The following is a 22,834-nucleotide window of genomic DNA, read 5'->3' on the forward strand; positions in this document are numbered from 1 at the left end:
TGGCCTTGCGGGACCCTAGACCCACTCATCACAATCCTGTTTTGCAGAACAGCGGCTGAAGCGGAGGCTCAGGGTCAAGGTCTCGCCCTGACCCGGCTCTGCCCTCCACCTGCTGTGCTTTGCGCCCACAGAAGCCGCTTGTGTAGTCACTCACATAAGCCTGGCGTGGGGGTCCGCAGACGGAGTGTGGGTCCCTCGCCACCCCCGCCTGAAGCACGGTTTCTGGGTCCACACCCCAGTTCCAGTAGACGTTCGCTGAGGGGCAAGCCAATCAAGAGCCGCCCTGCCCGTTGCCGTCATGGGAAGAGCAGAAGTGGTGCAGGATGAGAGCCAAGCTGGACACACAGTAGGTGCTCAGCACGTGTTGGTTGAGGGAGGGAGGGAGAGTGGGCCCAGTGGCGGGTGGGTCCCTGTCCTAATCCTGGGATTCCCGCGAGGCCCAGAGAAGCGTTTCCTGCCATCTTCTGCCTTCACTGCTCAGCTGTCCCTGTGGCCAGGCCAGGGGCAGGGGGTGGGGGGTGGAGGGCAAGGGCCCACGGAGCCGGCATGGCCCTCTCGGACCTCATGGCAGAGTCTGCACCTGGCCAGAGCAGAGTGGACCCCTTCTGCAGCTTGTCGGCAGGATGAGCCAAATTAGGAACAGGCCATGCCAAGGCCACAGCCCCCATCTGTGGCGTCCCAAAGCAGATCACAGGACAGGAGAGGAACTGGAGGGGCAGCTGAGGTTGTCACCAGGCTCTGGCCCACAGCTGGTGGGAGAGGCAGCCTCTGGAAGTTAGTGGCAGATAAAGTGGCCGCATCCACCTTTTTTGAGACCTTGGAGCCTTTTCTGGAAGAGCGATTATGTCTCCAGCCTTGAAACGAGGTGGGAAACGGAGGCCCGGGTTCAAGTCCCAGGCCTGCCATCTCTCCCCCCACCTCCCTGCACTCAGGCCACGCGACCCACGTGGGTCTCCCTGCAGCTCCTGCCTCAGAGCAGCCACGCCTGCTGTTCCCCTGCAGGACACACTCTTCCTGATGTCTGCCTGTCCCCCATCCTTCCGGGTGTGCTGTGGGGAGGTCCTCCCTGGCTATTGCTTAAAATAGCAAGCTCTCTCGTTCCACACTCACCACCCTCTTTGCTTTGCTATATTTTCCCCCAACACTGATCGCATCCGTTATGCTACTTATTTGTGTATTTGTTTATAGTCTGTCTCCCCTCAGCTGGAATCAAATTCGACGAAGGCAGGGATTTCCTGGGGATGAATTTTAGTCATTGCTGTAGCCCCAGGGCCTAAACAGGACCCGGAATTTAGTAGGTGCTCAATAAATAAGTGTTGAATGAATGAACGCATGAATTCCCATCTCAGGGTTCCGGGCGGGGGCGGGGTGCTTCCCTGGGTGTAGATAGGGACCGGCACTTTGGGTGCAGCTGCTGAAACTTTCTTGACCCAAGGAGCCCACATGGCTGTGCGAGAGCCCTCGCCCCACACTCAGGGCCTCAGCTGACTGAGATGTTCCCCAGGCTCGGCCCCCAAGGCGAGGAGCAGAGAAGCTCTTGGTCCCTAGAGGAGGGAACAGTGGCCTGAGCTGCTCTGATTAAAGCCTTCAAGGAGCCAGGACAGAGGGTCCAAACCGCAGCCCGGGGCCCTGATGGCCATCTTTGCACCCCAGAGCTGCACAGAACCTGGCACCCACTGGGTAACGCATTATTCTTTCACCCAGCATTTACCGAGCACCCACCACGCCTGGGCACGCGCGGAGCCACGGAAACAAGCTTGCCCTGGTGTCTGTCTTCATGGCACCTGCTGCCTGGCAGGGAGGGCGGGCAGGCGTAGAACGAGAAACCACAGGGCTGGGTGACAAGGACCGCGACAAGACCCCTGTGGGGAGGCAACCCCAGCAGGAGTCGGCCAGGCGTGGAGCTGGACCAAACCGCTCAATCCATCTGCCCTCCAGCCCTAATGGCCACGTGCTTTCTGCACCACCAGGGGAAAGTCACCCCCCTCTCTGGGTCTCACTTCCCAGGGCTGCATGGTGGGGAGACACCTCCCTCACAGAGTGACGGTGGGACACAGATGAGAGCAAATGCTTCTTCCTTCCTTCTGGGGAGCTGGGGACCCAGAAAACCCAGGACAGGGGCTCCTGATCTGGGGAGCTAGAAATGTTGGCATGTGGGCTTGAGGGTTCCACCAGATACCCAGAAGGGCCCATGACCTGGAAAAGGCTGAAGAGCCCTGGTTTGGAGCAACGAGATCGAAAGGCAAGGAAGGGGTCCCTAGTGCAAGAGGCCAAGGCCCACTGGGACACCGCGCCCCTGAAGCCGCAGGGAACGGGGTGGGGAAACAGCGCCACTGGGTGGGTGCGTCCCCTACCTTCTTCCAGAGGAGCAGAGCTGTGACCAAGATGCTCAGGAGGGTCAGGAGGCCCGTGAAGCAAAAGAGCAGAAGCTTCTGGGCGCCCTGTGGGGGCTCTTGGTACCCTGTGTCTAGGAGGAGGGCAGGGAAGCAGAGGGTTAGTTCCCCGAGAAAGGCTGGGCACACCCCACCCGGCCAACCCCCGGGCCCCCAATTCCTATGTTCTCCTTTACCCAGGACTCCACTCACAACGCTCCCTGCCGAGGGACCCCCCCCCCCCCAAGCCCCCACCTCTACCAAGGTCCTTGCTTTTGGCTAAGCTCCTGTGTTTGCCGCTTTGATTCTGGTTAAGGGCAAGGACCACGTCTTTGCTTCTCAAGTGCCCCTGTCTCGGGGTGAACTGGTGCCACCGATTGCCGCTTGTGGGACCCTGGGTGAGTCATGCCATCTCCCAGGGCCTCCTGTTTGCCGCAGGTGAGACGGGGCTCACGCGGGCAGGTGCGGTGAGGGTGAGGGGCCGGGTTTGTCCTGGGCCTAGCCGGTGGCTGGCCTGCACCAGGGGTAGGTGAAGGGCACTGTCCATCCTTTTATCCTTCCCTCCCACCCTCCCTCCCTCCATCTGGCTGGCAGAAAACTGCAGAGTGCCAACCACGTGCCAGGCACATCAGTGTCTGTTATTTATCAAACACTTCCTATTACCAGACACCAGCCCTTGCACACAGGATCTCATTCTTCCCCGTAAGAGCCCTTGACGGGCAGGGTTTTGCCATGAAGGCCAGGCCCACAGCCGCACCCTGGCCAGCCCAGCTCCGTGGCGTTCCCAGCCCCCAGCCCCTGCTGGCGGGAGGCCCCGGGGCAGGTCAGAGAGTCATGGCTTTGCTGATAGGCTGTTCTTAACTGTCTATAGTCATCGCTCCTTTGAGGATGTGATGAAACTAGGAAGCTTTCCCAGAAATACGCACATGAGCCCAGAGCTCAGTCACGGGCTGCCACAGACACACACACACACACACACACACACACACACACAGCAGCCCAACTTGTGCCCAGCCCCCCCGCCACGTTGTGCCGGAGGGACACCGAGACCCAGGGCCCAGTGGTTTCTCTCGGGTATCCCGTGGGGTGGCCAGAGGCATAGCTCCATCCCAGGCCTCTGTCCTTCCCGAACCGAGGTGGGTGTCGGCACGCCTGTGTGGCCAGGGGCTCCCCGAGGACACCCTGTTCTGTTTTGCCAAAGCTGGTAGATGAGATGTTCCCCGCTTTAGGTCCGGGGCCCCAAACCCTGCAGTGTGAACTCTCTGGGCCCTTCGCCCTGGGGAGACCCCGCGAGGGAGCCTCACCTCTGACCAGGATGAAGATTCCTTCGCTGATTCTTATCACGTCTGGCCAGTGCACGGAGCAGTAGTAGGTACCGGTGGCTGATGCATTGGGCAGCTGGGGCGTGACCCAGCATTTCAGGCTGTGTGTCTGGTTCTCTTTGACCGGGTGGGATGAGCAGTTGATCTGCTTCTCAGAGCTCCTCTGACTCTGAAGGTCCACGTGAAAGTACCAGGCTGTGAAGTTCTTCAGTTCGGGGCTGTGCGGGTAGGAGATTTTGCAGCCAAAGGAGATGGCCTCGTTGGCCAGAGAGACCATGATGGGGGCGCCGATGTGGGTCACCAACTGTCCTCCTGCAGGGGAAGGAAAAGGAGAGAGCGGGAGCTTACCCTCCGGGCCGCTTCAGTCCCTTCTCCCTCCTGAAGGCCTCAGCTCACACTCCTACCTTGCCACGCAGCCACGGCGTGCGGTAAAGCCAAGTGCTTTGTACGTACAACCCTGCATCTCTCGGCACACCCAAGGCAAAGTGTGTAAGAGCTCCAGTTCACAGAGGGGAAGAGTCCGAGGGTCAGGGAGGTCACCCTGCTAGCTTTCAATCTCTCAGCAGGTAGGGAGTGGAGCTGTAGCCCTGCCCAAGGCAGGCAGACTCCAGACCCCACATTCCTAACCGCATCCCTACTCAAAGGCCGGGAAGCCACGTTGGATAAGAGCACCGGTTGGAAAAGACCCAAAGCTGCCGAAGGACAAGGAGTAAAAGAGGAAGGAGGCAGGAGACAAAATCAAGAAACCCTTCCTGGCAGGAAGAACTTCCTGGCAGAAGACACACAGAGGGGAGCCATGGCTCTCCCCTGCCTGAAGGAGGAGGCACGCCAGGCATCAGGAGGGACAAACCTTGCCCTGAGTCTGTCGCACCCAGCGGCGCTGTTTCCCCACCCTGTTCCCTGCGGCTTCAGGGGCACGGTGTCCCAGTGGGCCTTGGCCTCTTGCACTAGGAACCCCTTCCCTGCCTTTCGATCTCGTTGCTCCAAACCAGGGCTCTTCAGCCTTTTCCAGGTCATGGGCCCTTCTGGGTATCTGGTGGAACCCTCAAGCCCACATGCCAACATTTCTAGCTCCCCAGATCAGGAGCCCCTGTCCTGGGTTTTCTGGGTCCCCAGCTCCCCAGAAGGAAGGAAGGAAGGAAGAAAGAAGCATTTGCTCTCATCTGTGTCCCACCGTCACTCTGTGAGGGAGGTGTCATCTGTCGCACCCAGATTCTGTCGGGACATTCCTTGCCCTGCCTAGCAAGGTCACGCTGGAGTCCTTCCCCCCTTCCCACCACGGCCACTTCCCGCTCTGCGTCCACCCCTGAGGCCCCTGGGCCTGGGACTCCCCCCTCTTCATCTGGCCTCCTCCCACCCAGTCCCCAGACTCAGCACGGGATCCACCCTTTCAGCCACATTGTCCCGTTTGGCCCTCCAGGCAACGGCACCAGGCCAGTGCTTCCTCCTGGGGGCCGGGAGGTTGGAAGCCAACCAAAACCACCAGGAAAGTGGTCTCGCCAGGGCCTGCGAGGAGGCGTCTCTGCCTCCCCCCCCCCCCCCCCGCCCGCCCACCCCAGGGCCTCCGCGTCTCTTCTCTGTGTGTCTAAGAGGCCTGGGGAGGCCAGACACGCTGTCACTACTCCAAGGCCACCTTCCTGTTTGTCCAAGCAGGAAGACGTTCATCCAATTGTCTTCAAAATTATTTCCCCGTTTGAGGTATCCTTCTAGAACATGATCTAACGTGCTAGTGTGATTAGGCCAATCTTTACAATTCGGGGGACATCTATAAAAAGAGATGGCCTTTGTTCTGCATTCTGCCAGGGTTCGTTATTTTACGGTCAGAAGGTTAGGATCGTGACAGCGCGTGGCCCCCGGGTCAGGTCTGCCTCGGACAGGAGAGCCCCAGACCTCAGAGAAACCACACTCTCCAGCAGCGAAGAAGGAGGCAAGTCTCTGTCGACCAGGAAGGACGGACAACCTGGGAAGAGCGGGTAAAAAACGAGGAGGAGGGGGGCAGGCCTGTCACTGCCGAGAAGGAGCCTGGGTCCTGGCCGGATGGTGCAGCCCACCGCTCCCAAGGCCTCTTGCTCTTATTGGGGTGTTAGCAACCCCGGAGCCCGGACCACAGCAGCCCGGCTGCCACCTAGGCCGTGCCAGCCCCTGCCCTGGCTGGGCACAGCTAAACACCACAACAACCCTTTGAGGCCACCACCGCAGCCCCATTTTGCAGACAAAGACCCCAGAGGGTCCTAGAGGCCCGGAGCCACGGAGTCCCTAAGTGGCCAAGCGGGATTTGAGCCCAGGCTTTGTCCATGCTGAGGATGTGAAACCAGCCCCCGGACAAGGTGGGTAGTCGAGTCAGGGACACAGTCCAGTGTGGCCTGGCCTGGGGCTGGTTCACGGTGGCACCAATGCCACATGCAGATCCCTGGCCCAAGTCCCAGCTTCCCAGAGTTGGAGGCCAGGGGGCTGCGTGACAGAGAACATGGGTGCCGAGAGGCTTGGAGAGGGCACCCGCCTGCCCTTTGGGCACCTAGGCCTCACCCCAGACCCAGAGGGGCTTCAGTGGGACCCTCTCAAAGCTTGGAGTGTGTCCCCCGGGGCGCCCACGCGGGTGGCACGGTGGCTGGTGTCCACCTTGCACCCGCTGATGGCCGTATCACCCTTCGGCCCTCGTTCAGGCAAAGGAAGTGTGTCCCCCGCCGGACGAGGTGGGTTGGGGCAGAGCGAGCTCCCTGGGGACCCTCTTGCATTTCATGGGCCGCCCAGAGGGGCACGCGGCCCAGGGAGGAGGACTTGAGGGCGGGACTTAAATTCCTGGGGCTGAGGAGGGAGGCAGAGCCGCAGGAGCACAGCCGGCGCACAAAAGTGCCCGAGGGGGCCCACTGCCAGCCCTGTGGGTACCCAGAGCACAGGGCCAGCTGTCACAGCACCCACCAGCAGGGCTCCTCTGCCCTCTCCCTGCCCCTTCCCTGTCCCCTGTCTCGACCCAGCTGACACGCGGGGAAGGACGCCGAGGGGGCTCCAGGGGGGAGAAGAGAAGGGGACCCTCACCCCTCACTCTCACACAGGCCCCAGACGCTGCTTCAGCATGCACCGAGTTCAGCCTTTTGGCTGTTACCCTGGTTGGAGAGACGAAGAACCGGGGCTTCGAGTCTGCCTGCGAGTGACCGCTGGGCAGAGCGGCTGGAGCGGCCGGGCTGGCTTGGCTTCCCCCGCAACGTCTCCCTGCGATGAAAGGTCTACGGGGCCGCGGGAGCCCCGCCAAGTCGCTCTTTGGATAATCCTCCGGGAGGCCGGTGGGTTCTTGGTGCAGCCCAGGCCAGGACTCAGGCAGGGAGGAGGGAGACGCCTGGCTTGTTTTCTGTAGGGAGATGGGTTCGTCCAAGTCACAGAGCTCCCTGCCTGGTAGGGAGAAGGGCCTGGGGACGACGCTTGCGTGGAGCCGAGGCAGAGGTGGGGCGGTGGTGAGGAGAGGATGGCCAGAGATGGGACTGGGAAATAGCGTGATGCCTGAGAGGACCCCACTCCGAAGGGCCACCACCCCGGCCTGAGAGGACCCCGCTCCCGAGGGCCCCCAGCCCAGCCCAGCCCTGCCCCGGAGCTTGCTTACTTCCAAGGCATCTCCAAGATCTTCCCTCCCCTCCCCCACACCATTACAAGCACAGCCGGTTTGCTGGGCAACGTAGGTTCTACAGCTAAGCCCTCCGCCACCCACCCCCCACCCGCCCCGCCACCAGCCCTTGGCAGGACGGGTGTCCTCAGGGATGGCACACCCTCCACCCCTCACTTCTCTGTAGCTCTCAGGACTGCTAGGAAGTCTGGGGCCTGGCCAGAAATGTGGGTGGGGGCGCCTGGGAAAAGCCCAGTTTCTTGAGGTATCAGGCCTGGGTTTGGATCCTGGCTTTGCAGCCCGAAGGCTGTGCCACTTCCGGCAGGTGGCTTTCTTTCTCCGAAGCTTGGTGTTGCCCCTGAAAATCGGGGAGAGCAGCAGAGGGTTGGCATGGGATTAAGTGGGGCCAGGAACATCAGAGGGGCCACCAGGCCAAGCTGCCTTTCTTCCCCGGGCACCAGAAAGAGGTGAGGAGGTCGGAGGAGTCCTCGCTGAGTCTGGAAGGCCAAATGCAGCCTGACCCTCTGCCTGTGTAAGCGACAGGCCCGCAGCGGGGCGGCCTGCCAGCACGACAGCCTGTCTAGCTCCCCGGGCCCCGGCCTGGCCTGGACACAAGGGAGTGGGTGACACCCCAGGGTGCAGACCCTGGGCCTCGTCCCCAGGCTCCCCAGCCAGGTGTGTCGTGTTCAAGTGCAGGGGCTCAGAGCCCGGAGAGCCCTCTCTCCGGCAGTGTCCCTCTGTCCTCCCCCCATCCTGAGGATCTGTTGCCCCTGTTGGGAAAGAGTCTGTCTGCCACCCACTGTCACCAGATCCTTCCTTTTCTGGTTCTTCTTTTGAGTCTGTGGCCGCTTGAGCCGCGGGCTGGAGAGCCAGCTGCAGGCGTCTCACTGCCATCCTGGCCCCGCGACCCTGTGCTGAGTCCCTTGGGGGAGGGGCTCGCGGTCAAAGAACTTGACTCGATGCAGGAAGGGTGCCCGCTCCATCTGCCCTCCCCACACCCCACACATCGCACGCCCCCATTCGCCCGACAGCTCCCCTCCCCTGGGCTCCTCTCCCCTGCAACCAGAGACCTGCCCTGCACTGCTCCCGAGGGAGCCACAAACCATCCTGCTCACCCTGCTGGGCTGCCCCACCAGGGGAGACCCAGGAAGGAGACTGAAACCAATTTACATGGTGAACACCAGCAGCTAAAAAAAAAATAGAACACGAAGCATTTTGTGCATAACAAGGGCAATTTCTGTGACCTCCTGGTTTCAGTTAAATTCACGTAACTGGGTTCAGACGGGGTCATGCTATAACACGCGTCCCTTAGCTTTGGGCCACCTTTAAAACATAAAAATTGCAAGTCCCTTGATTGGAAGATCCAATCCGTGCCTCCAGGCCCTGCGCGGCCCAGCTCAGCTGCCCTCTGCTCACTCACCCCCAAAAACCAGGCCTGCCAGGCTCTTGAGTCTTTGCCCACGCTAGTCTCACTGCTCAGAACGCCCTCCTGTCCCCTTCCTCTCCCAGGACTGTGCCGTCACCCTCTCAATCTGCAGGACTTCCTTCCTTCCTGAGCCACTCCTGGGTGCCCGACTCCCCCTGCTTGGCACAGTTTCTCAGGCATTGCTGGTAAGCCCTGTGATGAGACACGTTAATGTCCCCGGGGTCACCGGTGCCTCCCCTTTTGCAGATGAGAAAACTGAGGCTCTGAGAAAGGAAGAGGTTCGCCCAGCATCACAGCTGGTCAGGAGTGGGGATGTGATTTTAAGCTGGTCCTTAACCCCACACCCTTTTTTTTCTTTTTTCTTTTTTCTTGTTGATATTTACCTATTTGGTGGGAGAGCGCAAGTGGGGGAGGGGCAGAGAGGGGAGGACAGAGGATCCGAAGTGGGTTCTGCGCTGACAGGCTGACAGGCCGACAGCAGTGAGCCCGATGTGGGGCTCGAACTCAACAAACCCACGAGATCACGACCTGAGCCGAAGTTGGACTCTCAACTGACTGAGCCACCCAGGTGTCCCTTAACCCCACACTCTTAACCACTGGTCTATGCTACAGTTTTAAAATCTGAGAGCAAGAAAAAGAAAACATTTCTCAAATGAAAGAGCTGCACCCCTTTATTTACTTTTTTTAAGTTTATTTATTTTTTTGAGAGAGACAGAGAGAGAGTGCGAGTGGGAGAGGTACAGAGAAGGCAGGGGGGCAGACAGAGGATCCGAAGGGGGGTCCACACTGACAGCAGCGAGCCCCGCTTTAGGGCTCGACCTCTTGAACTGTGAGATCATGACCTGAGCTGAAGTCGGACGCTCAACCCGCTGAGCCACCCAGGTGCCCCAAGAGCTGCACCCCTTTAAAGGAAGCTAAAAATTCGGAGGCCATTTCCCTAGATTTGGGTCATTTAATAGGCAGACATGTCTGGCAGCCTATGGGATCTGGGGACGAAGGTACTCATCAGAAATGACCCTGCAGCTTACAGGGGACAGCGACTGCTGTCCAGCTCAAGGAGAGCTTGTGGCTCCCAGAGCAGAAAGCAAGGGGCCCCAGGAGCCCTCCACAGACTGGTCCGGTGGCAGAGGCAGCCAGTGTCCCTCCTTCACTCCACCAATGACATCCCTCCACCCCCAAAATCTGGTGCTCCCTCCTTCCCCACTCTTTCCACCTGCCCTGGCCTCGAGGCCCCTCTGACCCACCCACTCCTAGGCCAGGCCTTGGCCCCAGCTCCCCGCTCTGCCCGGAACTCAATCCCTTCCACAGCCCCCGAGCGTCAGCATCGTCAACCAGGAGGGGTGTGAGAGCCAGACGTGCCGATCAAAGGTATCCATCCCGACTCAGGTCGATTTTAAAGGAAAATACTTTGATTCCCCAGCTACAGAAGAAAGCCGTTCCCACGGTCTTTATTTGAGGCATGTAGTTTTGCCCTCCAATTTAATTCTGGCATTTCTCAGACCATGCCTTTTTTTTTTTTCAAGGCCCATCTGAAGGGCTCCCGGGAAGACACAGAAGTGGGGCTGCCGGTCTTATCACAGGGCTCCGGCCATCTGCCTGAGCACACATCCCAGGATGCTGCAGAAAAACGGGTGAGTCCTTCAGGACACGGGCATCAAACACAACGGCGCGTGGCCAAGTGGCTGATTAGGGAGAAGCGTATAGCAGGCGTTGGAAGGCAACCTTTGAACAGAGAGAGTGTGTTATGAAGCTTTTAGTGCTGGTGCCCTCCAACACTGCCATCAGACTGGCTGTCACATCTTTCAACACCTCCGAATTACAAAGCTACATACGGATGTGGCTTGCCTCGGGGGCCATTTCCACAGCCTGCCTGCGTTCTGTTCTAAAGCCTCCAATCTTTGGACCCCGGGGTGCACCGCGGCCAGGAGGGGACACAGACCAAGTGCAGGATGTCAAATGTTTGGTCCCAGAAATGTAGAAGCTTCGTGGGTCTTAATTGGCATTTTTACGGCATCACCTCTCCTTCGGCTTTGTGAAGAGGCAAGTTGTTCAAACTTTGGAGCTCGTTTGGACTCCGTTTCTCCCTTTGTACCCTCCTTTGCCAGCAAAGAAGGGCATCAGGACGGAGTGGACCAAAGAGGAAGGGTGAGAGGGTAGACCCCGCCACGGCACCCACCGCAGTATGCTCTCTCCAAGTCCTGCCAGGGAGGACCGGGCCCTGCCCCTGGGCAGAGCTGACTGGTGAAGCTGGAGAGTGGGGAGATAAAGAGACGTCTCAGAGCCTGCACAAACCCAGAGGAGGGGACCCAACCCAGCCGGGAGGGGGCAGAGACTTCCGGGAGGCATGACCCTTGGACGGGGTCCATTGTTTTTCAAACTATGATTCTTTAGGCCCTCTTCTCCCCATTATAAAAGCGAGACATGCTCACTGTAGAAATTCTAGACACTGCAGCGAAAGATCAAGAACACTGAACCGGCCCGCGGTTCTGCCGCCGTGACATCACGGCTGTGGACCTCATGACGATTCGTCCACATCCCTTTACCGAGCTGGGCTTTGAAGGAGGAATCGGAGGCAGCCGGGTGGGGGAGGAGGGCGGAGAGGGGGTTTTCAGCGCAAAAACCTCTCGGATGAAGCTTCGAGAAATCTGGAAACCAGACACCCGTCCTGTTGGTAGTTGGGGGGCTCAACAAGGCGCAGTGGAGTCGTAAGGGTTGGGGGCTCAGGGAGGCGGGAGGTGGAAGGTGGCAAAAGTCATCCTGGAAACCCCGGGGGAGCCTCTGTGGGCTTCTGGATTGGGAATTGACACAGTCACATTTTGTGTTAGAAAGACAACAAGAGAAGGGCGCCTGGGTGGCTCAGTGGGTTAAACGGCCGACTTCGGCTCAGGTCATGGCTCGCGGTCCATGAGTTCGAGCCCCGCGTCGGGCTCCGTGCTGACAGCTCAGAACCTGGAGCCTGTTTCAGATTCTGTGTCTCCCTCTCTCTCTGACCTTCCCCCATTCATGCTCTGTCTCTCTCTGTCTCAAAAATAAATAAAATGTTAAAAAAAAAATTTAAAGAAAAGAAAGACAACAAGAGAAATACTGCAGAGTTCCAGTCTTCCTCGGCTGCCTAAGCCCCTTGCATTAGTGATTCGGTCTGAGGGCTTGGGACCCCCTCCTCTTCCAGCCTCCTTTTAAAATATAAATGCTTCTGGCTGTCAACACACTAACTCCTTCCTGTAGACGCCTTCCCCAGATCACTTTTATCCTGACTTCTCTTAAATCTCTACCTCCCCAAAGACCGGGTACCCTCCAGGCACAAAATCACTCACTGCCCTCTGTCCTCCCCACCCTCTCCTTCCACTCGGCCAGCCCTGTCCCTGCCTCCTGTAGGCCTCCTCCCCTCCCACCACCAGCGGAGCTCAGCAAAGACCTTGGAGGCTAAGCTGTGGCTCCTGCAGCATCTGGCCTTGACCCTAACCTGCCGGTGCCTTCCTCTTTGACCTTTCCTCCTCCCCCCAGAGCTCCCCAGCCTGCACCTTCTCTCTTAGGCCTCTCTCCGGCTTTTTGTGCACAGTTCACCTCTTAAGGTTGGGCATGTGTTCCTGGTGCCATCGGCACCCTCGCCTGCCCCGGTGAGCCCAGTCGTGCCCTTCAGACCTCTGAGCTCCTGAGGCTCAGAACCACAGGTGAACTGGTGGGGCAAGCCGGCCATTGGGTTTGTCAGGGCCTGGCTGAGTGGGCCACAATGGGCACCACAAAGAAGGTAGCACAGTTCGACCTTGGCTGACAGGTTGGAGTCACCAGGTGGGGGAGTGAGAAGACCCCTTCCAGGAAAAGGGAGCAGAAGCAAAGGGTTAGCTGCAGGCAGTCCTCCAGCATGGCTCCAAAGTGGGTTGTGGGTGTGGGAGGCAGGAGCCGGAGGAAAGGACAGCTCAGGGCCAGGGGTGGGAGAGGGTCTTATCCAAACCCCCCGCAGCAAGGGGCCAGCCGATGTCAGTGAGTTAGTCTCCGGCCGTGGTCCATGGACCCGTGAGCGACCATCCTCGTATATAAAGGTTTTCTTGTCCAAGAAGGGGAGTTGCTGATTCAAAGGGCACGTACCCTTTTAAACTTTTAAGTTTTGCTTTGGGTTGCCGAGGGGCCTTCAGAAATAGGCCTTGGGCCCTATGAGCAGAGCGGCAGGCGAGGTGTCTGCAGGCTGTGGGATACCAGCCTGTGGGTTGGCCTGGCTTGGCGTCCCCTTCCCCTGGGCCACCGACAGCAAGCACAGACCTGGTTCTGACCTCACCTTCTTCCGCACGGCCCGTGCGGCCCTGAGGAGAGCAGACACACGTCAGGTTCACCACACCACCTCTTACAGGCACCCCGCCCCACGGGCCCTTCCTGAGGGCTCCCTGATGGAGGTCCCAGGGCCACCGGTGGTCCTGGCGGTATCTTCCTGTCACCTTAGCAAGAGGTCTGCACGGGAGGGTGCCGAGCGCCCTGCCGGGGAAGTGGGGGGCTCAGCGTGGTCAGGTGACTTGGCCACATCTTCCATGACTGCAGTGAGTTCATCCAATGGGACGCTCCACAGCGGGGGCTGGCGGACGTGCTCCGTAAAGGGCCAGAGAGTAAACATCTTACACCTCGTGGGCCAGTTGGTCTCTCTCGCAACTACTCAACGCTGCCGACGTAGGGTGACAGCGATCACAGGCGATCGACGAATGAATGAGTGTGGTTTGTTCCGATAAAACTTTATTTATGGACACTGGCATGTGACTATTGTATAATCTTCACGTGTCACGACACGGTCTTCTTTCGATTTCCTTCCAACCGTTAAAAAACAGAAAGACCACTCACGCCTCGCAGGCCAAAAGGCAGCGGGCTGGATTTAGCCCTGGGGACTTGCTTGTGATCCCTGCTCGGTAGCAATGAAAATAAACAAACCACAGCCACAGCGTCAACTAGATCTATCTTAAGAAGCATAACTTGGAGCGAAAGAAGCAGGTCACAAAAGAATATACGGCATCGTTCTGATCATACAAAGTTCAACACCAGGCAAGTCCAGTCTATACCATTCAGGAACACATACCGAAGGGCAAAACTATAAAGAGATGCCGGGACACGATTGGCCTAAAAGTCTGGGTGGGAGAGAGGGGTGTCTTGGTGGGGGGAGGAGGGGGACCAGGGGCCGTGGGGGCCTGCAGCGTTCTCTGAGTGGGAGCCGCACAGCTCTTTGTTTTAGAACACTGTACTTTTCCGTGTACGTATTATAGCCCACGAGTTAAAAAGAGAAAGCAATGACGACAGGGCCAACCGGAACCCCTACCTGACAGGCATTTGAAATCCACCCGAATATAGCCCAGTGGGATTCGTAACCCACTGCTCCGCCGAGAGCCCCTCCTCTCCAGTCAAACTGAACCTCTCCCCATTCCCTCCCCCTGCCTCTGCCTTCTGGCCTCTCACGCTGCGCCTGCCACCCACCCACCTGCTCTGCCTCCTCCCCATCTCGGCTCCCTTGCCCCCTCCAGCCCTCCCCCTGCCCCACCTCTCCGCCTGCCTCGCAAGCTCTTTATTGGGATTAGACAAAGATGAAAAGCAGAGGCCAATCCTGACAGAGGCTCGGAGCTGCGGGCAAGAAGGCAGGAGGCTCCTGAACATCTTTAGGACAACAAAGCGAGCGGGGACACCTGAGTCTAGAGCCAAGGGGGAGAGGGCGAGCCGGCATCGGTAACTCCCTCCTTGGGTCATGTCCCGTCACGTCCTCTGGGCAGATCTCAGCGTTTCTGCCAGGCTGCGGGGTACGGGTTCTTCACCTCCGGGTCCCCCCCCCCCCCCCCGCCGCCAGTGCCTAGAACCGGTCCTCCTCCAAGGACACTTGAGAAATCACTATAGCCCAGAGTTCTGGGAAGGCCGGGAAGAGAAAGGGGACTGACATTTGTTGAGGACACAGAGGCTCAGAAAGGTTAAGTCCCTTGCCTAAGGTCACACAGCAGTCAATAGAAGAAGGTAGGACTTGAACCTGGCCTGTCTGGCCCCAAACCCCCAGCAGGTGACTAACGAGCCACCCCTGGGGGAGAGCAGTTGCCCATGAGACCACAGTGGCTGCCAGACCCTTTGAGAAAAGCAGAATTGGCAGGGAGCTCAGAAGACCAGAGGAGAGCATGCTTGAGTCCCGCCTCACGATGGGAGGAGGGTTGGGAACAATAGCGGTTCTGACACACCATTCTATTGGGATGCTGTGCTAGAGGCCACTGGAAAAGTCAGAAAGACCCCAAGGGGCCAGTGGGCTCGCCAAGATATCCAGCTGGCCAACTGAATCTTCAGTTTCGATGGGCTCTGCTAGGCTCAGCTAGGACATCCTCTGAGCCCCAACTAGGGGCAGGTACTACCATCCCACCCATTTAACAGATGAGGCAGCGGAGGCAGAGCGACATTAGGAACCTGTGCCCAGGGTCCTGGGGCGAATTACAGAGCTCAGATCGAAACTCAGGCTGAATGCCCTCGCACGCACTCAACCCTGCGTCTTTCTGCAGTTCAGGAAAATGGCACGGTGACCCTGGGCGTCAGTGACAGAGAGAGCCAGGCACCCGCAGGGGCAGGACCAAGAGAAATGGGGTGCCGTCTGCTGCTCCAGGAGGTGCTGGAGGATCCCCAGGCTTTTCCACCTCTTGTGAAAGAGCAGAGTTTCTCTTTCGCACAAACTTCGCTGCAACATTGGGGGGAACGGTGCTGCGTGTTGACAGTGAAGACAGTTACAAAAGCGCTCCTCACGGCAGCATCCCGCAAAGTGTCATCCACGGTTACCCAGGCGTGCAGGGTCCCTTCGGGGGAGGAGGGGCCGCACAAAAAGAAATGACGGGAATTGGAAGGAAATTAAGTTAGAAATGACTAAGCGTGAGTCCCACCAGCAGGCTGCGTTTCCTCGGACCATCTCCGAGCCGGCCATCTCTGGGGGACGGGAGAGGTGCAAAGAGCACAAGGTTGAAGGGGATGATGTCGCAAGGGGCCCAGCCCAGGAAGCCTACAGTAGGTACCACAGTCAGCTCTTGCGTTTTTGAGGGGAGGGGAGAGAATTTTTTCTATGAGGAATGTTCTTTACAAAGAAAGCGGAGAGGAGCCCCACGAGCCCGCTGCCAAGGGTCCAGGCTTGGGCTTCAGGCTGACTCAGGTCTAACCTTGACCTGTCCTCACCTTCTAGGCCTCAGGAAAGCTACCTGGCCTCCCTGGGCCTCAGTTTCCCTGTTTTTGAGTGGCTGGCAGGGACAGTACCCCAAGGCAGGCCGGAGCGGGGCTGAGTGGGAGAGTAAAGTCCAGATTAAGTGTTCGAAGAGGCTAATCCACAACAATAAGGATAGCTGCCGTTGTTTACGGTATAAAGAAAAAGGTAGAGGACGAAGCAGAAGGGGGGCATAAAAGTCTAGACGAAGAGGAAGAAACATTTCTCGGCTGCACAGTGGGGCGGGGGGAGCCTGGGAATCCAAGAGGGACCCCGGTGTGGACAGCCCGGTGAGGCACACTCCTGGGGGTGGCTTGGATCCAGGCCACCCAGCTTCTGAGGGGATCTGGGGCCAGGAAAGGGGGCACAGCGCTGGTCCTGGGAACGGCATAAGCTCCCGTTGCGGCCTCTGGTTGGACTTGAGGAAGTGGAGAGTGCCACCCTTTCTGGCAACAGTGACAATTTTGTGGCCCGGGGCACAGTGCTCCTGGTGGCCAGCCCCTGGCTGCCCCTCGTCTCCCTGGCTAACACGGGGAACAAGGCTGAGGGTGGCTCTGCGGCTTTGCAGGGTCAACTCTGTGGCTCCACCGTAAGATTCCTTGGGGGTGAGCTGTCCCTCCCCACTGACCCCACGCCTATTCTGACGCCCCCTGGCCGCAGCACGCCTGCCCCCCACCTTGTTTAAGGCCCAAAGTACAGGCTATCGGAAGAAGACTGTGAACATAGCAGTGGGGGCGGGGGGGAGGAGCACCGTCCCCACCCCTTCAAAAGCCACCTTGGCAAGGCATTAGCTAAACATCTCCTGGGTCCCTGAAGGCTTCCCCTGTGAAGTCTGCAATGTTCAAACGCAACCAGCAAATCTCCCGAGACAGGTCCCCAGGAATTAGCTGCTCGGGCAGATGAAAGTCACTCTGATGTGCGAGCCAGGGAGCGCGTGGGAAGAAGGAAGGAGGCCGTACCTGCGAGCTGCAGGGTCCAGGGAAACAGGAGCAAACCCAGGAGCTGGGGGCCCGAGAGCGGGTCTGGCGGGGCCCGACACCACGGAGGCCGCCTCTCCATCCGGGCCTCCTGGTCAGCGTTCCTCCTTCCTCTCTGGTTCACAGGAGGGGACGGCCTGCTGGCCGTCAGTTCCCCTTTGCGTCCCCACAAAGCTCCACCCTGGCCACCCTTCTGCTTCCTCGGGGCCTTACTGGGCCTGCTCCTCTCAATAACCCTGGGCTTTCTGGGGCGCCTGGGTGGCTCAGTCAGTTAAACATCCGACTCTTGGTTTCGGCTCAGGCCGTGATCTCACGATTCATGAGTTCGAGCCCTGAGTCGGGCTCTGTGCTGCCAGCACGGAGCCTGCCTGGGATTCTCTCTCCCTCTGCCTCTGCCCCTCCCTCACTTGCTCTCTGTCTGTCTCAAAATAAATGAGTAAACATTTTAAAAAATAACCCTGGACTCTCTGAGCAAGTCGCGGGAACAGCCCCAGATGACTGTGTTCACACAGACTTCCCCTCAGAGATGGTCCAGGGCCCCCCTGATGGACGTGCTCATCCAAGGGCCGGGTTCCAGGTGGAAAGGGCTGGGAGGGCTCGGGTGGGGCGGGCGCATGATGGAGGAGGGGCCGGCAGCGAGGGTGAGGGCAGGAACTACACGGTCCCAGCCCTGAATGGTGCCAGAAGGCCAGCTGCCCGTCATCGGCACAGCTAGGGCCACCGTGGGAGCAGCGCAGAGGCCTCCTCCCTGACTCACCTGAGATGTCTTTCCCTCCCCTCCCGCACCCCTGCTGAAGCGGCCCTCGGCTTGAGCCCATCCCCTCCCCCGCCAGGAGACAAATGAATTGCTTCCCCATCTGGCCCGGAGCCACAGCCCCTTTCCTCACCTCCAGCAGGCACTGCCTCCGGGACAGTAATGTTTGCTGACCGCACCCCTCTCCCCAGCAGGATGGAGCCTCTACCCTTGGCGTTCAGGAGCCCGGCACTGGGCCAAGCTGGATGAGGCAGGGGGCTAGACGTCTGCCTGCATATCCGGAGAGGCAGAGGGAAAGGGGCTGGGGGCCGTGGGGAGGATCCCAGCATGCCTGCTGGCAGAGGAGGCTGGGGTAAATGCAACCGAGTTTCGGCACCTGCTAGCCCTTCACCTCCTTTCTCCACCAGTGTCCACGAACCCTCAAGATAAATGTGATGCTCCCAGTTTTACAAAAGAGAAAACTACGCCCCCCAAGAGGCAACGCAGCTTGCTCAAGATCAGGGCAGGTACGCGGGGCCAGCATTTAATGGCCAGCGGTGTGAAAGCTGAGCCTGCCCCCCACCCCCACCCGGCCGCATGCAGCCCCCAGTGACGGCACAAAAGGGGTCCGGTTTCCGTCCTTCTTCCAAATGCTCTCCCCTCGGCGGCTTTGCACATGAACAATGAAAGCCGGCAGAGGTTTCCCACCGACTCCGGCGGCACCGGGAGGGTGGCCCCCAGGAGCAGGGACTGCCCACCAGGTGAGGAAGACATATAAATGCAAGCCACTTCCTACTGGCTGGGGGGCGGCGGGGACCCCGGCGGTATTGACTGTTGATCCATCACGGTGATACATGATCGCATATGTCACAGGGAGACACATAATCTGCTTCACGCTGTTTCCGACCTCCGGGGGGAGCAGGTTGTCTAAGCACCTCGATGCCATGGTGATAGACGTCATGTTAATGCCTCTGTGCATGGAGGGAGCATTATAAAGGCATCGGTCTGCGCCTCTAGGAGTCTCTTTACGACTTGGCACTGGGAGGCGGCCGAGCGCCAAGCTGCCTCGGGACGCGGACGCGGGCTCTGCCCCCGCGCCTGTCTGTCCTGGCAGGTGCCGCTCTGCAGCCTGGGCCCCCAGACGGTGCAGGCCTTGATCTTCACCTCTTCACCTCTGACTCTTCTGTGCTGGGCACAGTGCAGGCGCCTAGTACGTGCTCAGTAAATATTGGTGTACGATGGACGGATGAATGAGCTTAGGATGGGATACAGCACTTGAGGCACCGGGGTGGCTCAGTCGGTTAAGCGTCCGACTTCGGCTCAGGTCGTGATCTCACGGTTCGTGGGTTCGAGCCCCGCGTCGGGCTCTGTGCTGACAGCTCAGAGCCTGGAGCCTGCTTCGGATTCTGTGTCTCCTCCTCTCTCTGCCCCTCCCCCAATCGAGCTTTGTCTCTCTCTCTCTCTCTCTCTCTCTCAAAAATAAACAATAACACTTTTTAAAATTTTAAGATGGGGTACAGTGCCTTCTTCCCAAGCTTGCCATGAGGGTGGGTGCCCAACCTCAACCCTGACACAGAGCAGGCTCCCAACAGGCCTCGGTGGGACTCCTGGCGAGAGGCAGGGAGGGGCCCTGGGCAGGGAACCGGCGGGGCCAGGCTGTGCTGTCGTCAGGCCCTCAGGAACCGGGGGACGGAAATGAGACCACAGCTCATCCAGAAACCTCCTTTTGACCAATACTTTCCACCTGCTGTCACCCACGTGGTCGCCGTGCAGTGAACCTGCTGCACTTGAATCTGATGGCGTTCCCTCCCCTCTCAGTCCCCGCTCCCCGCACTCAGTGGAAGCTTTGGGTAAGCAGGGACAGGAGGGTAGGGGACACGGGCCCGGGTGGCATCCCCGGTGGGGATCCGCGGGCCAGGCCTCCGCGGCTGAGTTCGCGGGCGAGGTCCCTTGGAGCACTTGTGCTCATCCAGACATATGTCCCTGTGTCCGTCCCTCCGTCCGTCCCTCCGTCCCTTCACATTTTGCTGAGCGCCTGTTCCACACGGGGCACTGACCTCAGCAGGAGGATGCAGAAGTGAAAGACCCAGGCTTCGAGAAGCCCACGTTTGGGTGAGGAGTAATCATCCCAGCATAACCGAGCGATAACATAGCGGTTCGGAGCAGTCACTAAACAGCAGACACTTTTCAAGACACTTTTAATCTACGATTCAACTTAACCCTCACCACAGCCCCATAGGTAGGTACTATGATGAATTCTATTTTACAGATGAGAACAGCGAGGCACCGGGAGGTTCAAATGAAATCTGCCTAAGGTCACACAGCTGAGAAAGGTATCCAGGGGGAGTGACTCTGAAGATAGCCCCAGGGTCTGGGGCCCTAACCCCTCTTCCAGCCTGCCTTAATGGCACAAGTGTGTACAGAGCGAAGAGGGAGGTGGGGGGGTAGAGGGGAAGAGGTTATTTACTCAGGGCGTGGGAACGAAGGCGTACTAAGGAGGGCTTCGTGGAGGAAGTGGCAGGCCTGAAGAAGGAGGAAATGGGAGAGCGCAGAAGTCCCCTGCAGTCCGGAGGTGCCTTGACCCCCTGAAGACTACAGCTTTCCGAACTGGACCACAATGGGTGCTCTTTTCTTTTCTGTGTAGTTCCCACGCACGTATCAAGTGTTTAGTGTGTGCCAGGCCGTGCAAGCACAGAACATAAGCCACCGTTTTGCCCTCCAGTTGATTCCCCTGTAGACAAGAGAACAGAACCCCCAGGCAGGATTTCCAGTCGCCCTGAGCGAGCAAAGGGGAGTGAGCGAGTGGCAGTGAGGCCCCCAGGCAGGCTGCTTCGGTAGGTTCGTGCTCAGGAGCTGCCCGACTTCTCTGTGTTCCCTCCGCCAGCTGCGTGCATAGCGAGCAGCTGCAGGAAGTCATTTCCTTCCTCCCCACAGACTCCAGCACCAGGAGGCCCACCCGTGGAGGAGCCCCCTCAAGACCACCCTCTGCGCTGGCCTGGTGGCCAAGATGGGGAGCGTCCACTCTCCGGGTCCTCTCCTAACACCACCCAGCTGTGCCTTCGGGGTCCCCCTTTCTGTATCATGTAGCAGCCTGGGTGCCAACCTCCTGCCACGTGCTAGGAGTAGACCTGACCACTAACTAAGCCAGGGACATGATCCAGCCCGGACTCAGTTGAGGGGACCCATCTAATCGTGAGCTGGGCTGGCCCACAGGAGACCAGCCTCCTTTCTCGGGAGAAAATGAGCTGTTACTGGACGCGTGCACACCCTCCTGGAGGTCATTGTCCCTGCACGCTGCTAGGAGGTTCCCGCCCTGCCCTGGATGGAGTGCTCACAGGGCCCATTTCCAAAGTGCCTTCTCGGTTCAAGCCAGTATTTCCGCCCGTTTATTAAGTATTTGTTTCACGCCAGACATGGTTCTAAAGGTTTTTCACGTATTGACTTCAGTCCTCACAGAAACCTCATGTGGGCGGGTATCATTAGGGCCCCTATTCTACAGGTGAAGAAACTGAAGATCAGAGAGTGTAAGCCACTTGCCCAAGGCCACACAGCGAGGAGGCAGCGGGGACAGGGAGATGAGCTCTCGTGATTGTGCTTTTAATCATTATGTTCTCCTGCAATTCGCTTTGATTCTCCCAGCAGGGCTGGTATTATAACTCTCATCTTACAGACTTAGTGACGGAGAAAAATCACGTAAATGGCCTGCTCAAGGTCACGGAGGGGATCAGAGGCGTACCTGGGACCAGACGCAGGGGTTTTCCTAATGGACACAGGCCCCCAGTTAGACAAGCCCCTCCCTGCTAATTCTGCTGGGGGAAGGCGGCAAGGAGGTAATGGCCCCTCTTCAGCCCCTGCCATGCTGAAAACAGTCCTGAAGATCGGGGGGGGGGGGGGGGGGGGGGGGGGGGGGGGGAGGGGAATGAAAAAGAAAGATGGCATCCTTTTTCACTTGTTGCACGTTCCGCATGTGCCAAGGCCTTGTTCGGCTCAGACCCTTGGAACAACTGTGTCCCTGGGAGACATAAGCACCGACTAGGAGGTTAATCATTGCAGGTCCTCTGGTGGCAGGCACCGCAGCCTTGGCACCACCCCTGTCCCGACCCGCCACTGGGGACAGCCCCGGGTTGTCCTGTGCCAATGGCGCCACCTGGTGGCACATGGGGGAATGCTCCATGCCCCTTCTTCCCCTTCCTAGGGTCTTGGGCTGCCAGAGGCCGCTTCCCAGCAAGCTCAGGTTGGAGCTGGAGGCAACGCGACAGAGAGGAGGGAGCAGGACGGAGAAGGGGGGTCGTCAGGGGCCGCCGGGACCGGAAGTGTGCTGGGGGTGGTCTGTGGGAACGGAGTGCAGGGCACGCTGGCTGTAGACCCCCCAACCTGCCTCTGTGATCTAACAGGCTGCTGCTTTGCTGGGAACACTTCGTAAAATCCACTTGGGGAAACTTGACTGGAGCCAGCTATTGGCCACCAGGCAAACCAGTCCCCCGGCTTTGCAGGGACAACTGGGCTCCCACAGTGAGATCAGCCAATTAAGGAAATAATTAGCCTCCCCTGAGGCTAATTCATGCATTGTCACCCCTCACAGTTGTCTGGTTTTAGGAGCCAGAGGGCCTCGGTGTCCTATGGGCAGAGGGGTGTGTGTGGCAACCAGTAATTATGTGCATTTCTGGCCCCACCCCAGAGAGGCCAGGGGATCAGTATTTTGACATCCTGTGGTTCTCACACTGGAGAAACTGCCTGAAGCACTTTCAAGGCAGTTTCCCAAGGGGCTGTGGGCAGGGCCGTGGGCAGCCTTCCAGGAGGCCCGTTCTGAAGGGACCAGGGAGAGCCCCTCAAAGAGATCTGATCCCCCCCTCCTCCCCTCTCCTCCTTCCCCCTGCCCTGGAAGGCCAGCAGGTGCCCTGGGAATGTAGAGCAAGCCCCCCCCCCGGCCCCCTCCGAGTGCCTCTCCTCCCCTATCTTCTAAGCCAACGGGGAGTCCTGTCTTCATCTACCATATGGGGGTGAACTAGCTGCCTTGAATGGACGTGATGACAAACAGTTGGGAGTGACAGAGGGGAAAGCGCTTTGCAAAGAATAAGATGTTGGTTGAAAGGAGCTGCGTAGGTCTCTAGGTGGGGATGGGGAACTGGCAGAGAGCCACCAGGGTCCAGCAAGGGGTGATGGGGCACGCACAGACCTCGAGGGTGTGTGGTCATGGACGAGGAATCCGTGGAGGGTGGCAGGTCT

At 58.9% G+C, this 22,834-nt stretch overlaps 1 protein-coding gene across 1 annotated transcript in view; it reads right to left on the reverse strand.

Annotated features, from left to right (window-relative positions):
* The window catches only part of NFAM1 (NFAT activating protein with ITAM motif 1), a 31,414-nt gene extending 14,124 nt beyond the window's left edge, over nucleotides 1–17,290 (reverse strand). Inside the window, exons 1-3 of the mRNA XM_060656182.3 lie at nucleotides 16,858–17,290; nucleotides 3,677–4,006; nucleotides 2,355–2,467 (exon numbers count right to left, since the gene is read on the reverse strand). Coding sequence (XP_060512165.1) covers nucleotides 2,355–2,467; nucleotides 3,677–4,006; nucleotides 16,858–16,957 — 543 coding nt within the window. The 5' untranslated portion in view covers nucleotides 16,958–17,290. The remainder of the gene's footprint in view (nucleotides 1–2,354; nucleotides 2,468–3,676; nucleotides 4,007–16,857) is intronic.
* Nucleotides 17,291–22,834: the final 5,544 nt, after the last annotated feature.

Source organism: Panthera onca, chromosome B4 (genome assembly GCF_046562875.1).
Source record: "Panthera onca isolate mPanOnc1 chromosome B4, mPanOnc1 haplotype 2, whole genome shotgun sequence".
NCBI classification, from domain to species: Eukaryota; Metazoa; Chordata; class Mammalia; order Carnivora; family Felidae; genus Panthera; species Panthera onca.